At 43.5% G+C, this 16,216-nt stretch overlaps 2 protein-coding genes across 3 annotated transcripts in view; both read right to left on the bottom strand.

The window, feature by feature from the left end:
* Nucleotides 1–6,257, bottom strand: part of PLIN1 (perilipin 1) — an 18,852-nt gene extending 12,595 nt beyond the window's left edge. Inside the window, exon 1 of the mRNA XM_030317395.1 lies at nt 6,196–6,257. The gene's annotated coding sequence lies outside the window, so the exon portion shown is untranslated. The remainder of the gene's footprint in view (nt 1–6,195) is intronic.
* On the bottom strand, nt 1,958–16,216 carry PEX11A (peroxisomal biogenesis factor 11 alpha). 2 transcript variants are annotated; one of them, XM_030317398.2, is made up of 3 exons: nt 16,022–16,216; nt 6,196–6,311; nt 1,958–4,243 (listed from the first exon to the last, which is right to left on the bottom strand). In XM_030317398.2, exons 1-3 carry the CDS (start codon nt 16,075–16,077, stop codon nt 3,672–3,674), a joined length of 744 nt encoding a protein of 247 aa, XP_030173258.1. In that variant the 5' UTR covers nt 16,078–16,216; the 3' UTR covers nt 1,958–3,671. The 2 variants fall into 2 exon arrangements, with proteins under 2 accessions (XP_030173258.1, XP_030173259.1); XM_030317399.1 differs by lacking the exon at nt 6,196–6,311 and having other exon boundaries at nt 2,972–4,243; nt 16,022–16,180.

The raw sequence follows: 16,216 nt of genomic DNA, 5'->3' as shown, positions 1-16,216 counted from the left end.
GATCCTCTGACTTACCGAAGCATGCAAACAACCAAGAACTATCACCTCTCATCCCTTCCTTAGTACCAACCAGCCGGGGGCCCAAGTTCTAGCTCCTGGCTTCAAAGACGACAGAGTATGGTGGAAGCCAGTTTTCAGATTATCTAAGGGCCTCTTAAAATGGATATTGGTGGCGGTGGGGGGATTCCTGGCTGGCTCAGTTAGTAGAGCATGCAACTCTTGATCTCAGGATACTGGTTTCAACCCCCCTGTTGGGCTTAGAGCTTACTTAAAAATAATAAGATGAATAATGGGGGTAGTACAAACTTATTTTCCTTATTGTTCGTAGAATTATCTCTGTTGAGGACTCTCGGCTAAGCTGTATGCTGTGGGCAACCAGAGAAGGGCAGGAGGTGAGGAGAAATGGAGCTTTCTCCATTGGTCATCAATTCTGTATCTGTGATATAATAAAGCAGGGAATGAGAGGTCAGGAAAGGGAGGAAAGAGTCACGCAGGGAGCCTCCAAAAGGAGTAATAAATATGTAGTATGTTCAGTACTTATTGATTTGACTGGGACTTCTATATTTAATTTTTTTACATCATGTTTTAAAACTTATTTTTGAGACAGAGAGCGAGAGAACACAGGGAAGGGGCAGAGAGGGAGGCGGAGGATCCAAAGCGAGTTCCGCGCTGACAGCAGACAGCCCAAAGTGGGGCTCGAACTCACGAACCGTGAGATCATGACCTGAGCTGAAGTCGAACGCTTAACCAAAAGGGCCACCCAGGAACCCTTATTTTTTAATGTTTATTTATTTGGGGGGGGAGGGGCAGAGAGAGAGGATGGGAGAGACTCCCAAGCAGGCTTTGAGCTATCAGCAGTTATCAGTGCAGAGCCTGAGGCAGGGCTCGATCTCTTGACCATGAGATCATGACCTGAGCTGAGATCAAGAGTCACTTAACCGACTGAGCCACCCAGGTGCCCCCCGACTGGGGCTTTTAAAATAGAAGACAGTGATGGAGGAAAGGAAGCATTTAAAAATGGAAGCATTTAAAAACCTCGCCTCAAGGTTCAGGGCAATTCAACCACGAGGCTGTGTCTGGAGAGCAAACTGGGCCAAAGGGCAGTTGCAGGGCTTTGGAGCGGTGGCTCTGGGCCAGAGAGTACCGGGCTCTGTGCCTGCAAGCTCTGCTGACAAAGCCGGTCCTTTGGCCGCCTCGGCCGGGAGTGCGGAATGTGGGTGAGAGGGGAGAAGTGGTGAAAGGGCCTAGGACAGTCCCCCAGGAGCAGTCCATCTTCCAGCCACAGCTTGAAGACGCAGGTTTATTTCCTTTCCTCCTCCACCCCCACCTGCCCCCTCACCCCCCGACATGAACATAGGGGCCTTGGCCCTCTTGTGCACAAGTGGATCCCCAAACTAAGCATGGTATTCAGACATTCGTTGTTGAGCTAATTCTCAGGGAACAATGTTCAGTTGTTCTGTGCGTCTATTAGGAATGTCTCTGGTCTTCAGAATCCCTCGTGAATGTGGAGGCTTGGAGGTGGGGATGGTTAGTTAGAAGCAAGAAACATGCAGAGAGGGAGGTTCTGGGGTACCATTCGGGTTTTCACACTTTCTAGAAGAGACGGTATTTCCCAAACTCCCCATCGCTCACGCTAAAGTGCAGAGGACAAAAGCAGCAAGCAGGACGCCACTGCGACAGGCGACCGCAGATTCGAGGCCCACTTCTCCAGGCAGAAGCCAGACCACCACCCGGCAGAGCTGGTCCAGAAGACCCTCTCCCGGAGGAGATCATCCTAGTGGTCTTTCAACCCAGACGTTCCAACCTAAGTCGTTCTTCACCCTCCTCCTCAGCCTGGACCTTCCAGGCGGGAGCTCCTTGTACCGGAGCCCTCTCTACCGTGTCCACTCTGATCGTCTCTGGATTGGCTTTCTTTTCGCTCTTCCTCATTCCCAGAACACATTCACAGAGTCAGGAGTCTGTTTTGTCTAGCAATTTATTAGACATAATTAATCTATGACAGCAAAGGATCTGGACAAAGTAGAATTGGTTACTTAAACTTTTTACTTGCCCTGACCTAGCAGCTTTCATTTCTCTTAAAATTCCCCGAGTGCCTTCTCAAATCCCGTTATCTTGATCAATCACTTTAAAAATGAGAGAGCCAAGGACCGGAGTCTAGTTTTTAAGAATCTCATTCACATTCCTGGGAGATTTAGTGCACGTTTCTTTTCTCATTTCCGTTCAGGTAAGTGAAACGGCTTTACTGGCAGGACTGACACCGGCCTCCTGCCTGATGGCATCCTATTTTGCTATCTCACTGCCCTCAAATCGGAGGATCTGCAATCACAGCTCAACACCCAAGACGGGAAGTAGGACACGAATAAACGGCCTTGTCACTGGTCCCTTATTGCTCTCTCCCACCCCCCAACCTCCCCGCACATAGGAGGTCTGATTTATCATAGAAAATTATGGCATTCCCACATTCAGAGTATTCCCAAAAAGTTCTTAACTGCATACATTTTGATGACAATTAACGTAGAAGGGCCCAAATGATTATATGGCTTTAAATACAACAATCCAGCTGATAAATCTAGCTATAGTTTTAATTTTTATGTGAACCAATGACTAACAAAGTTCGAAAAAAGGCTTTTCGCACAGGATTCTGGAGAGTCTCACACTTCCACTCACCCAGGAAGGCAATGAAATATAATGGAAAGAACCCTGGACTGGGAGTCTGAAAACTGAAGCGTGGCCTCACTTTTTTAACCTCAGTTTCCTCATCTGTCACAGGCTACTACCTCCAGGCTCCCACCGTGACCTTCCATATTAAAAAAAGAATTTTTTTTTTTTTTTTTTTTTTTAATTTTAGAGAGAGAGTGTGAGTGGGGGAAAAGGACAGAGGGAGAGGGAGAAAATCTTAAGCAGGCTTCATTCATCCTCAGCATGGAGCCTGGTGCAAGGCTCGATCCCACAACCCTGGGATCATGACCTGAGCTGAAATCAAGAGTCAGATGCTCAACTGAGACACCCAGGCACCTCTCATGCACATTATTTTTTACCTCAGTCCTTTCTATGTGCTTCTGATTTTTGCTTACTCAACGCACTACCTGAAGTCACAGTTTATACCACGAAGGTGGCTGATGCGTTTCTGAGTCTCCTTGTGGACACAGGAAGGACAGGAGTGCAGTGATGCAAGGCCGTAAGCCCAGCCCCCTGCACCCTGGCATGGGGATCTATGCAGAGGCGGGGGGCAGGGCTGGTAACCGATCAGAGAGGAACAAGAGGCTCCTACTAGATCTGAGAGACAGCTGAGCAGCAGATCTACGGAAGTGAGGTTCTCAGCCCCAAAGTCATGGTGTATTAGTGTTCAGTGGTTTGGGCCTTTTCTAATTTTTATATATTTGGTAGACAGTAAGCTCCCACTATGAGCACGAGAGAGGCTCAATAAATGTTAGATGAAAGGGAAATACTTGGAAATTCAGAAGTCACTCCAGCGCTCTAAAAAACACGTGTAAATCTTCATGCAGTCCCCTTCTCCACTCTTGGCCCCGCCCTTGCTCACATCACTGGTCACTAAACGCTCACAAGAACCCGTCTTTAAGCACAGTCTGACATGGTCTGCGCCTCACGAAGATGTCCATCCTGAGACGGTGTCTTTTAAAGCAGGTGCCAGTCTTGAGACCGAAACCGCTTCACTGCATCTTCAGCTTCATGTGAGGATACGCCACAATGATGATGCCTGCTAGAGACGACACAAGGCCTCCGAGTCCAATGATGCCAGGATTGGACTTATAGATCCCCAACTGGTCCAAGGGGTTCAAGATATCGCAGAAGTTCTTCACCGTGTCCAGGAGCAAGGGAGGATGCTTCCTCAGAGACCGGAACAAGAGAAGGAGAAAGGACTGGAGCCACTCTGTCTCCTCGTCGGCCACGCTGTACCCCGGAGGGTCCTGAGGCAGGGATTTCTCCCTCTCTGCCCCGTCTCGTGTCGCCTGTTTCATCTGCAGGGAGATTTCGTACAGATCCCTGGCCAGGCTCAGCAGGAGAGAACAGCAATAATGGCGGGCAGCCCACATTCGCCATTTCTCTTTGTTAACGTGAGAGGCGAGCCCTACGCTCCTCACCCAGAGGATGGTATCGCAGATGAAATAAACCACACGGTTCAAGTTGGCTAACGTTAGGCAGAGGCGGGGCACCAGGGCAGTGGCGTGAATGCTCTGCTGAGTCGCCTGTATGGCATGGACCACGTTGCCCAGCCTGAACCCTGCAAGAGGAACCCGCAACGGTTAACAAATATTTAATTGGTATGTACTATGAAGGCAGAATCCCTGCCTCAGGGTGAGGGGCCAGCACTGGTGTCTTGACAGGTGGCTGCCATGTGAGGCTCAGTCTTTGTTCAGGAATAAGGAAGGACTTTACAGTACACGAAGGACACGGAAAATGATGCTGGAAGGCACAGAAGACAGTGACTCTTTAAATTTATCACCTCCATTCCAGTGGATACCTTAACAGTGGCTTACGATATACTTTAGGCAAGGTCAATCACGAGTGTGGATTGTGACGTTTGAATATTACCAGCTATACGTCTTTAGAAGAAAAGTACTACGATCACATGAAGTCTAGATGTACCATTGCTGCTACTATTATTATTATTTTCACATACGAAGCTTTAATTCACTGTGGGCATTTCTCTGACCCAGATGCCAGTATTCGTTTGGAGAGTCTGATGCCTCAGATTTTACTTACTTTCCAGACAAAAGATTTGCTTTTTTATAAAATGCCGTTATCATCCTGCCATCTCTGTGGTTCCAACCCCCTTCAGCTCCCTACTGTCAAGAAGACAAAGTAGGATGGTAGGATGTAGTGGCTAGGGAAACTGTTCCTAGTCGAATTAAATCAACCACTGTGAGGCATATCCTTATCTGAGCATGTAATTCAATTAATCTGGGATGTATCAATCGACAAGTATTTACCGAGCACCTACTCAGAATGAGTTATAATCCTAAACGTTACGGACAATCCAAAAGAAGTACCTGTACCTTCATTAAAGGACTCTATCTTAGACTGAGCAAATGTTCAAAAGTAGCTACCCTCAAGAGACTTACCTCAGAAGAATGCCCGGGATTACTGTGTCAACAATAACACAAAACAGAATATGTAATGAATAATCCTGGGTTCCAGTTCTGGCTCTTGCACTAGCTAGCTGAATGACCTTGGGTAAGTCTTTCCTGCACTTCGGAGACTAGTGAGCTCTGACACACTAAAGAATCTGAGAACTTCTAATCCTACCCTTCAAAGCCATCCAGAAAAGCTCACCCTACCTTCCAACATCCCTCTGCTGGATAACTGAAGTCTTTTCTCTGTCAAACTCGTTTCTCATTGACCTTCCAATACAACAGTTTGCTCATGAACAGTTTTGAGCCTTCACGGAGGAAATCACCCTTCAAGAAGGCTCTCCTTCCCACTCTCTCTAGCCACACCTCAAGTTCCACCTCCTCCCAAACCTTTCTTTTCCTCTATCCTAGCCAATATATTTGGCACTAAATCTTACACCATTATTTATACCGTGTAATCTTAGTTCTTTCAGAAAGCTCAGAACTATACCTAAAGCAGGTGCTCCAAAATAACTGATCAACATCTGATTTCTATATTCCATTCTAACACCTCTGTCTACCTACTGTAGCAATATCTGATTCTCATCAAACCACTAAGATTCAGCCATGTGATTGTTATTAGAAGGATGGGTTTCCCAGTACGCTTTATTATTAAAGCAAATCAGATGAGTACAAAACACGGACTTCACTTTTGCCTTGAACATGAAACCACTCCACAGTCTGAGAACCACCTTAACCGTTTCCTCTAGTGATTCCTCCAGAGAAGAAGGGAAAAGGCAAGGAAAAGGCAAGGTATTCTGTTCTAGAGAATACAAAGGCCTTCCAAGAGCCGGAAGCTCATGTCAGGGATTGCCAAAACATTGTGTAATTCTAAGAACTATAATTGAGCTAATACACTGCATGTCTGCAGGGTGTCTGTGAATGGTCTGCAGCAAAACTTCAATCTTCTTGGCCTGTCATTTCATGAGGGCAGCCTTACTGGTCAACCTCATCAAAAAACGTGATTGATTAGTAATGAATGATCTACAGAGTATTTTGTAAATGACAAGGTCTGACGATTCGAAACCAGGAGCCACTGTCCCTCAAGAGACAGGGTACTTACATTTACGGCCAGTGCTCACACTGGACTCCAGTTTCTTGAGCTTCATTACCACGTTCTCTTTGCCAGCTTTAGGCTCTAACAAATATCTAAGCAACATGCATGTGTACTGAGTGGCTCTGAAATGGAAAACAAAAAATGAGAATGATTTATAAACCAAATAAAATTTGATTCATGAAGCAAAGAAAGGAGAAATGTGTGTTGCTAAAAGCAAAGTTTCCAAGACAATTTCTCACGTAAGCAGTTCTTACAAGAGCATAATTCTGCAACAGTGACCCCACAGGGCCAAAGGGTAGAGCATGTGATGCAAATGTGACACAAAGGTGATGAAAGGGAACTCTGCAGTTACGGTGAGCAGCCCCCCAAAACGCCTTTTGCTGGCACAGAGAAATGGATAGAGCCAAAGTGGTGAACTGCCCAAAAATCTCCCCCAGGTGAAGTCTGCAAAGATTCATATTCTTGATTTTCTCCTGTATAGTGACTTTTCAGATTCCTAAAATGAACTTTTTATCATGTAGTTAACCAAATACTTATCTAATAGGACACACACTCAAACCAGAACCAAATGAAAAGTTGTTTGCACACTGCTTAATTAAAAAAAATTTTTTCTTTTAATGTTCACTTATTTTTGAGAGAGAGACAGAGAGACAGAGTGCAACTGGGGAGGGACAGAGAGAGAGGTAGATACAGAATCAGAAGCAGGCTCCAGGCTCTGAGCTGTCAGCACAGAGCCCGACATGGGGTTCAAACTCACCAACCATGAGATCAGTGCCTGTGCTGAAGTCAGACACTCAACAGCGTGAGCCACCCAGATGCCCCACATTGCTTAATTTTTTAGAAAAGGATCAAATACACACCAATATGTGAATAAGCCTAGATATATTTTTATGTTTGTCTTTCAAAACTAATTAGTGTTTTATATATAGACTATTTAATACTAAATATTCAATAAAGTGATTATTGTTATGACTACAAATAATAATGCCTTCTAACACACGAGAAATTTTATATCACATAATCAAACATCTAAATGCATTTGGCAGCCTATTAACAAAGTAGGTGCCTGTTTCCTACAGTTCTGTAACTGCATTTGAATCCCTTTAGGCTACAAATATTATTTTCAATAAAAATGTGGCACATTTTCCAAAACGGTAAACTTGTTATTGAGGATGAAGTAAAAAGATTATCTTTCCCTCTCTCCTTTTTAAAGCAGCTTCCAGGGTGCCTGGGTGGCTCAGTCAGTTAAGTGTCTGACTTCAGCTCAGGTCATGATCTCACAGGTCATGGATTCGAGCCCTGCATCGGGCTCTGTGCTGACAGCTCAGAGCCTGGAGCCTGCTTCAGACTGTGTCTCCCTCTCCCTCTGCCCCTTCTCCACTCGTGCTCTGTCTCAAAAATAAATAGACATTAAAAAAAATTTTTTTAAGTAGCTTCCTGGCTAGAGGGCTCAAGCCAGTCACGTCAATGGGTCCCTCTTTCTCAGACCTGGTCGAAAAACAGGAATGCATCCAAAACCAAGGTAGTATTTTGTGAATGCCAGTTTGTTTACAGGAGCCATGGATCACCAAGGGCATTGGGAAATGAATACTAGAGATCTCAGATCTTACAGAAAAGTACATCCGAACAATTATTTTATTAACCAACCTCACTGATAAACCTTGCAGGGCACATTCCAAGTGCACTGAAATTGAAGGCTTCTATTTTAATGAAGCTCGCATACAATGCGACCATTAAAAAAGCCTATCAAATTAATTACAACAGTAGTATGGGCTGGCCGTTAAAATGGTGGGCATTGGAATCAACTGTGTGGATTTAAATCTCAGCTCTGCCACTTAGGACCTATTAACCTTCTGCTTCGGTCTCCCTGTCTGTGAAAGGGGAATAATTCAGAGTATCTACCTCTTAGAGTAGTAATGAGGGTTAAATGAATGTACAGCTGTGACGCACTGAGAACAGTACCTGGCATAAAGTCAGCTTCCGAAAGTCCCAGTATTGGGGCTAGTCTTATTGGACTGTCTGTATTAGTACCTGTACACCCAGAAGAGAAGGGAATGCTGTCGAAACCTCAACCGTAACTATTCTTTTTTTTTTTTTTTTTTTTTTTTTTTTTTTTTAGTAAGAATCAACCAAATTTCTAAAAGAAACAACATGACTTAATTAGGATTAAAGCACTATCTCTGCTTAGGATTTTCAGTAGCATGGCATGTACCTTAGAGGTGCTCTCCAGACTGTGCTCTCTTCCACAGTTCACAAAACTATTTCACACTCAGTGTCTTGCAGGGGCCAAGGGCAGGCTGCCCCAAAATGTGCCACTTTGCTATAATGATTATTTTAGACAATTCACTTAAGAAACAACGGTACAAGGACACTCAGCCCCTCCTTTGTCCCCCAGACAGTAGGAAACACATCTCCCATGTGAAAAATACCCTCCCTCTCTGTACTAAGAAGTAAAAGACCTCCTCACTCAAAAAGAAGGCTTTTATATAAATGCTTTACATAGACTTTACAAAGGCATGAATTATTTCCTATTTTAGCTAAAAATCTCTTAAGGAAAAAAAAAATCAACCTGTATTCCTTCTCTGTCCCTCAGAGTTAAGACTCTTATCATGTCTTCAAAATGTAAACATGGCCTAAGATAGCCTGAGACCGAAGGAAAAAGCAGGGGCAACTTTTTAAAATATAAGCTGCTTTGGGGGCACCTGGGTGGTTCATAGGTTGAGTGTCTGACTTCGGCTCAGGTCATGAACTCATGGTTCATGAGTTCGAGCCCCGCATCTGGTGAGTTCGAACCTCACATCTGGCTCTCCACTGACAGCTCAGAACCTGGAGCCTACTTCAGATTCTGTGTCTTCCTCTCTCTGTCTGTCCCTCCCCTTCTTGTGTGCTCTCTCTCTCAAAAATAAACATTAATAAAATAATAATAAATAAAATATAAACTGCTTCCATAAAAAATAAAAATAAAATAAATTCTAAATAAAATTAAATTTAACTAAAAATTTAAATTTAAAAGCTTAAATAAAATAAAACTTAAACATTTAAATAAAATAAAATCTGCTAAAAAGAATATTATGCCCAGGCCTAGCAACTCTAGTAAGAGACCAGTATGTCCCAAAGAGCCCACCATAGGAGGGGCACCTGGGTGGCTCAGTTGGTTAAGCATCTGAGTCTTGATTTCGGCCCATGACCAGCCATGATCTCGTGGTACATAAGTTCGAGCCCCACGTCAGGGTCCGTGCTGACAGTGCAGAGCCTGGTTGGGATTCTCTCTGTCTCCCTCTCTCTCTACCCCTCCCCTGCTTGCTCGCTCTCTAAGATAAACTTAAATTTTAAAAAAATCTTTAAAAAAGCCCACTTTAGAAAAAACTTGGATACCTTCTCTATGCCTCTATGATACAAATTTTCTATCCCCATCTGCTTTAGGACCTAAGACCCATTCTTTAACATACAAACTTTAGGGGTGCTGGGTAGCTCAGTCAAACATCTTAACTCTTGATTTCAGCTTGGGTCATGATCTCACAGCTCATGAGATCTCACAATCAAGCGCTGGTCAAGTGCTGTGTCAGCTACTGCACTGTCAACGCAGAGCCTGCCTGGGATTCTCTCTCTTCTACCCCTCCCCCCTTAGCACGCGCTCTCTCTCAAAATAAATAAACTTTAAAAAATAAAATACAGGGGTGCCTGGGTGGCTCAGTTGGTTAATCGCCCGACTTTGGCTCTGGTCATGATCTCACAGTTTGTGAGTTTGAGCCCCGTGTCGGGCTCTGTCCTGGCACCTCGGAGCCTGGAGCCTGCTTCAGATTCTGTGTCTCCCTCTTTCTCTGCCCCTCCCCTGCCTGCACGCTCTCTCTCTCTCTTTCTCAAAAATAAATAAACATTAAAAAAATGTGTTAGGGGCACCTGGGTGGCTCAGTCAGCTAAGCGTCCAACTTCGGTTCAGGTCACGATCTCACAGTCCGTGAGTTCGAGCCCTGCGTCGAGCCCCGCGTCGGGCTCTGTGCTGACAGTTCAGAGCCTGGAGCCTGCTTCAGATTCTGTGTCTCCCTCTCTCTCTGCTCCTCCCCTGCTCATGCTCTGTCTCTCTCTGTCTCAAAAATAAATAAAAACATTAAAAAAATTAAAAATAAATAAAAATTTTAAAAAATGTTTTAAATAATAAAAGAAACAACTTTCAAGGAAAGTAAAATGTATGTTTTTGGTAAGAAAAAGTATGAAGAACGGAAATACATTTTTGGGGGGCAAAAAAATTTTTTATCCTAAAGTGAGGCTAATCATTTAAAGAGGGAAAACTTACGACAAAAATCTGAATATTAAAAAAAAAAAAAAAAAAGGTTGTAGAAAGTTTAGGGAAAAGGAACCTTTGAAAACGAATTTTATATGTGGTCAGTACTGGCTAAGATTAAAATAAACTTATCTAACAATGAGTTTTAAGGGGCACCTGGGTGGTTCAGTTGGTTGAGCGTCCTCTGATCAGGTCATGATCTCGTTGTTTGTGAGTTCGAGCCCCAAATCGGGTTCACTGCTGTCAGTCTGTCAGCCCAGAGCCTGCTTCAGATCTCTGTCCCCAGTCTCTCTACCCCTCTCCCACTTGCGCTCTCCCTCCAAATAAATACATATTAAAAAAAAATGAGTTTTAATATCAAAAGTATACTGGTGCAAAATTAGAATTTTTCTCTTTCAAAAGGTAGAAGTTTTCAGAAACAAGTGTTGAGGATGTGGAGAAAAAGGAACTCTTCTGCACTGTTGGTGGGAATGCAATGCAAAGTGGTACAGGCACGCACTGTGGAAAATAGTATGGAGGTTCCTCAAAAAATTAAAAATAGAATTACTATATGATGCAGTAATTCCACTACTGAGTATTTACCTGAAGAACACAAACACACTAATTTGAAAAGATATATGTACTTTTATGTTTACTGCATTATTTACAATAGCTAAATTATGGAAGCAACCCAGTGCCCATCAATAGGTTAAAGGACAGACACACACACACACACACACACACACACACACACACACACACACTGGAATATCACTCAGCCATAAAAAAAAAAATGAAATCTTGCCATTTGCAACAACCTGGGGGGAATCTAGACAGTATGATGTTAAGTGAAATAAGCCAGAGCCAAATACCATACGATTTCACTCATATGTGGGATTTAAGAAACAAAAGAGAGAGAGAGAGAGAGAGAGAGAGAGACAGAAAAGACAAACCAAAACACAGACTCTTAACTACGGAAAACAAACAGATGGTAACCAGAGGGGAGGTGGGTGGAGGGATGGGTAAAATAGATGAAGGGGATTAAGTGCACACTTATCTTGATGAGCACTCAGTAATATATGGAACCATTGAATCACTATATTGTACACCTGAAACTAACATAACACTATATTAATTATACTGGAATTGACATGAAATGAAATAAAATGAAAGGAAGAAGTTTTCTTAGGTTATTGGTTTGCTTTTTATAAGAAATTGTAAAGAGTTTTTTACCTTTAATGTAATCTGCCTAGAAAAACGAAGATTCAATGCTTTGTCTTTATCAGATCTTTGACTATTCAAAAAAACTGAGTCTTCTTAATACTAAAAAAGCTAAGTTTTGCTTACAACTATGTAACCTTTTGTATTTGTCTTTAAAATTTTTTATTGCCTGGGTGGCTCAGTCAGTTAAGCGTCTGACTCTTGATTTCGGCTCAGGCCATGATCTCATGGTTCGTGCGATCGAGCCCTGTGTCGGGCACTTCGAGGACAGTGAGGCCTGTGTGGACTGCAGGGAGCCTGCTTGGGATTCTCTCTCTCCCTGTCTCTCTGCCCTTCCCCTGCTTGTGCACTCTCTCTCTCAAAAATAAATAAATAAACATTAAAAAAATTTTTATTGTCACTTTAGCTAAATTGATTTTGTTTCATCATGATCTGTGATCTTATTTAATCAAATGTTTTGATATTTTTTGACAAACTTCCCAACATCAAATTCTAAAATCAAGTCTACAACTTAACTGAAATGTTCCAGAGGGTCCATGGAACATTTCAAAATATTTGGTCTTCTTTTATGAAAAAGGAGCTATTACATTAATTAGGTTTGTTGTGTTAAATTCCATGAGAAGCATTGTCAAGTGATACTAAATCCTCTTAAATTACATTTGTATAGATATGTTATTAAGATATGTGTTCTAGAAATTATATGAAACTCCTAGAAATCTGGTATGTACTGGTATAGAACTATCTTGAAGTGTTAGATGTCACAGAAATAAATTTCCTTGTCAGTTGCACTGTAATGAACTTAAAGGGGTTCATGACAGGTCCCCCCAAAATGTACCCCTTTGGCATGTGGATTATTTTGAGCTGAAGGCACTTGAGACCCTGTGGGCTCAAGGGAAACTTCTGCCCCTTCCTTAACTACGTAGAATCTAAATTGAGGTTCTTTCCCAGAATAAGGGTGATTAGCAAAGATAAATTTTATCTGAATGACCCATCTGTACCGTAGGGCAAACGTCAAATTACCAAACATCTGTTCTTACCACACTGTAAAAGTACATTCCTTTCCTCTGAAGCCCCACACCCCTATCCCTTCTCCTGAGTTCAGAATGACATATATACCTCATCTTGCCTGCCTTTGGAATTTCCATGTCTACGTGGATCCCCCATTATCAAATTTGATTTTTTTCCTGTTAATCTGCCTCATGTCAATTTGAGGGACAGAACCTTTGAGTGGACAGGAATTCTTGCTCCCTGACAAACTCTAAGCAGATCTGTAACCATGGCCATTTTTAATTTTTATCATTTACAGACAGTTAACACTTTACTTGGATGCTTCTCCAAAAGCTTCCTGTAAATGCGTTTCATCTTGAGAGATTCATAAAAAGGAATTTTGACAAATGCAGGATTCTGATAATTTTAAGATCATAAAACTGAACTGGGTAAGAATGTCTGGAACGAAAGGAAAAACTGAATTTGAGCAGATCAAGAATAACATAAACAGAGGAGGATAATTATAAGTTTAATGACATTTTTGTTTGAAATACTGACTTTTAATGTTTCATTTTTCCAGATTTAAGAAAAGTTTTTCTCTTAAGCTATGATTCACAACAATTTATCTTTTTCTCCCTGTCTGATCCCTCTAGAATTCAAAAACTCTCATTGAATTCTTATGTTTTTTTGACAACACACTTATTTGGGTGAGTTCAATGAGAGTTTGTTCTCCTTGCACAGGACATGGTTAGAAACACGGGTTATATTACCAAGGCTTTGACTGGAATGCCACATTTGGGAGACAGGCATAAATTCAGATATGGCTAGAGAGTTTTAAGGCACTAATGGTGATCATATGGAGCCAGTAAAGCCTTTTGGAAGAAGAGCCTAATACCTTGCTTGCAGGGCTCCCAGCAGGAGCCTCTCACCAGGTGAGTAAAGGAGGTCACTTCCTGGCGGGTACAAGAACCTCAGGGTATTTGGGGGACCTCAAGAAGAGAGCAATGAACTTTAACTTATAGGTATTACAGGTGAAGTCTGATGGCAAGTATTTGGCTTGGCTTCTGGCCTCAAGAGGCTGTTTAAAGTTCAACAGCAGATTTAAGTGTTTTTCTTCTTAATATTTATTTTTAAGAGGGGGCGGGGGGGGGGGAGGAGAGGGAGACACAGAATCTGAAGCAGGCACCAGGCTCCAAGCTGTCAGAACACAGCCCAGGGTATGGCTCAAACTCATGAACCGTGGGATCATGACCTGAGTCCAAGTTGGATGCTCGACTGACTGAGCCACCCAGCTGGCCCTGGATTTAAAAGAGCCTGTATGATTAATCACTATTTTTGCTGTACTTATGTAAATCATCAGGCCAAGTTTATCCAAACTAGATTCATTTGGCAAAGAAATTAGTCTTAATTTGGCTATCTCTAGTAAAATGAAGGTGATTATGGGAAAAAAAAAACGTTTCAGTAACACACCTCTGTGGATATTAGATTCAAATACAATTCATTATAAACGGGACTAGATCCTGATTTCCTTTTAGTTTCTTCCAATGCCTGGCTACAATTCTTCAAACTAGTATTTTTGATATTTTCTATCTGTTTGACTTGAAATCATTTGATAACTAAGACCACCCTTTTCCCTGAAGCCCTGCAAACTGAGTATGAACAACTTGATGAGCACTTCAGCAAAAGCACAACAGCTCATACGTAAACGATCTTCGTGCCTGGTGCTCTATGGGCCACTCGAAATGATCACCAGAGACACTCAAGTTACAAACCAAGAAACTCCACCAGATTGCCACTGCCTGCCCTCACTTTATGTAAAGATGCTTTCAGCGTGACAACTAGAAACCCTCTGGACTGGCTATATTCAGGACTCAGGAACTGGCTTTACAACTTGATCCAATCACTGGTCATTATTTTTCTTTTAATTTCCAGAGAAAGGCCTTATTTATTACCTGGATAATTGAACCACAGGCCTAACTGTGAGAACACACTTGTATCACTGCCTCCCAAAGTGAGTTTAACTAAAACGACCTATCCTCAGAACTAAGACACTGGTTCAAGCAGACGGGACAATTTAGCAGCTCAACTTTTAAAGCAAGAAAACTTCCAGGGAAGTTTCAGAAAAGGGAACCGTAGAGGCCAAGGGTAGGCCACCCCAAAATGTGCCACTTTGGCATACAAATTAAATAAAAATTACTTAAGAAACAGCGGTTCAGAGACTCCTCTGTCACCCAGAAAGCCGGAAACACATCTTCCATGTGCAAAATACCCTCCCTGTACTAAGGAAGTAAAAGGACATCCTTGTCACCGGAGATAGGGACTTCAAAACAGAGAAAGCTTCAGAAACGAACCTGGTTACTTTTTTTCTAACCCTACCAACTCAGCTTAAATTCTGTTTAGGATTCCCTCCTAACTGAAGTTTCCAAACACCTGCTTTCTTTATCCTGCCGATTCCTCATAAATGTATTGTCTCTGTGTCTCAAAAGAAGAAAAAAATCCCTGCCTTGGTCATTTCTTCAGGTCTCAATACCAGCCACTGTGCACACATCCTTGATTTTTTTGTTTTTTGATTTTTCCTCCTGTGAACCTGTTTTGTGTAAATTTAATTCTTTGGCTGGCTGAAAGACCTTGAAGGTAGAGGAAGAATTGTTCCTTCCCTACAATCTCAATGAGGTAGGCAGGACGATGATAAAAGATAAATACAATTTGTGTCTCCATAAGCGTTTCATGGGGTATTTGAAACCACAGCCAAGGGGTTGGCTTCCCTGGCCACAAATGCCAACCCAAAGTTCATCTTATAAAATTCCTGGTGGGGGGTGGCGGTGGGGGATGGGGAGATGGGGGAGTGCTGAGTGGCTCAGTCGGTTAACCTCCAACTTGGGACTTGAGCTCAGGTCATGATCTCAGTTTGTGGGTTCGAGCCCTGAGTTGGGGCTTTGCGCTGGCAGCCTAGAGCCTTGCAGCCTGCTTCAGATTCTGTGTTTCTCTCTCTCTGCCCCTCCTCTGCTTGTGCTCTCTTTATCTCAAAAATAAACATTAAAAAAAAAATCCTGGCGGGGACACCTGGCTGGCTCAGGTGTAGCGGTGGAGCGTGGGGCTCTTGATCCTGGGAGGTGTGAGTTCGAACCCCATGGTGGGTGTAGGGATTACTTGAAAAAAAAAGAGGGCTGGGGGACTGGTCCACCACGGTGAGGGCCTCGGAGGCTGCCGGGAGGAGGCTCCGCCGGAGTCCCGCAGAGTGCCAGAGAGGGGCCGGAGAGCGGCTCCAGAAACGAACTCGGTCCCTCCTCCGGGGCCGAACCACACGGGACCAGCTCGGGTTGCGGCACCGGGAAGGAGTGAGGCCGCGGGCTCCTGACTCACCTGAAGAGTCGGTCCCGGCCCTGGGTCTGGTTGGTGAAGCGGATGAAGGCATCCATGACGCCCAGCCGAGGCCACGTGCCACCCGCGGCGCAGTCTCGAGTCCTCCAGGGTGTCGCTGGGTCCCCCGCGGGACAGATTGAGTCTCCCCGCCCCCGTGGGGGCGGGCGCGCCTTCCGACCAGGGACTTCGCGGACT

Source organism: Lynx canadensis, chromosome B3, assembly GCF_007474595.2.
Source record: "Lynx canadensis isolate LIC74 chromosome B3, mLynCan4.pri.v2, whole genome shotgun sequence".
NCBI lineage: Eukaryota > Metazoa > Chordata > Mammalia > Carnivora > Felidae > Lynx > Lynx canadensis.
Note: the sequence above shows the minus strand (reverse complement) of the source record. Positions and strands in the feature narration are given on the sequence as shown.

What these genes read in the sequence shown, in the direction of transcription:
- PEX11A (XM_030317398.2), bottom strand. Translation starts at nt 16,077, where the DNA reads ATGGATGCCTTCATCCGCTTCACCAACCAGACCCAGGGCCGGGACCGA. An exon ending in GGCCGGGACCGACTCTTCAG is followed by an intron (nt 6,312 to 16,021) that starts GTGAGTCAGGAG and finishes TTTCCATTTCAG; the next exon opens with AGCCACTCAGTACACATGCA. An exon ending in TGTGAGCACTGGCCGTAAAT is followed by an intron (nt 4,244 to 6,195) that starts GTAAGTACCCTG and finishes TTCCTCTTGCAG; the next exon opens with GGTTCAGGCTGGGCAACGTG.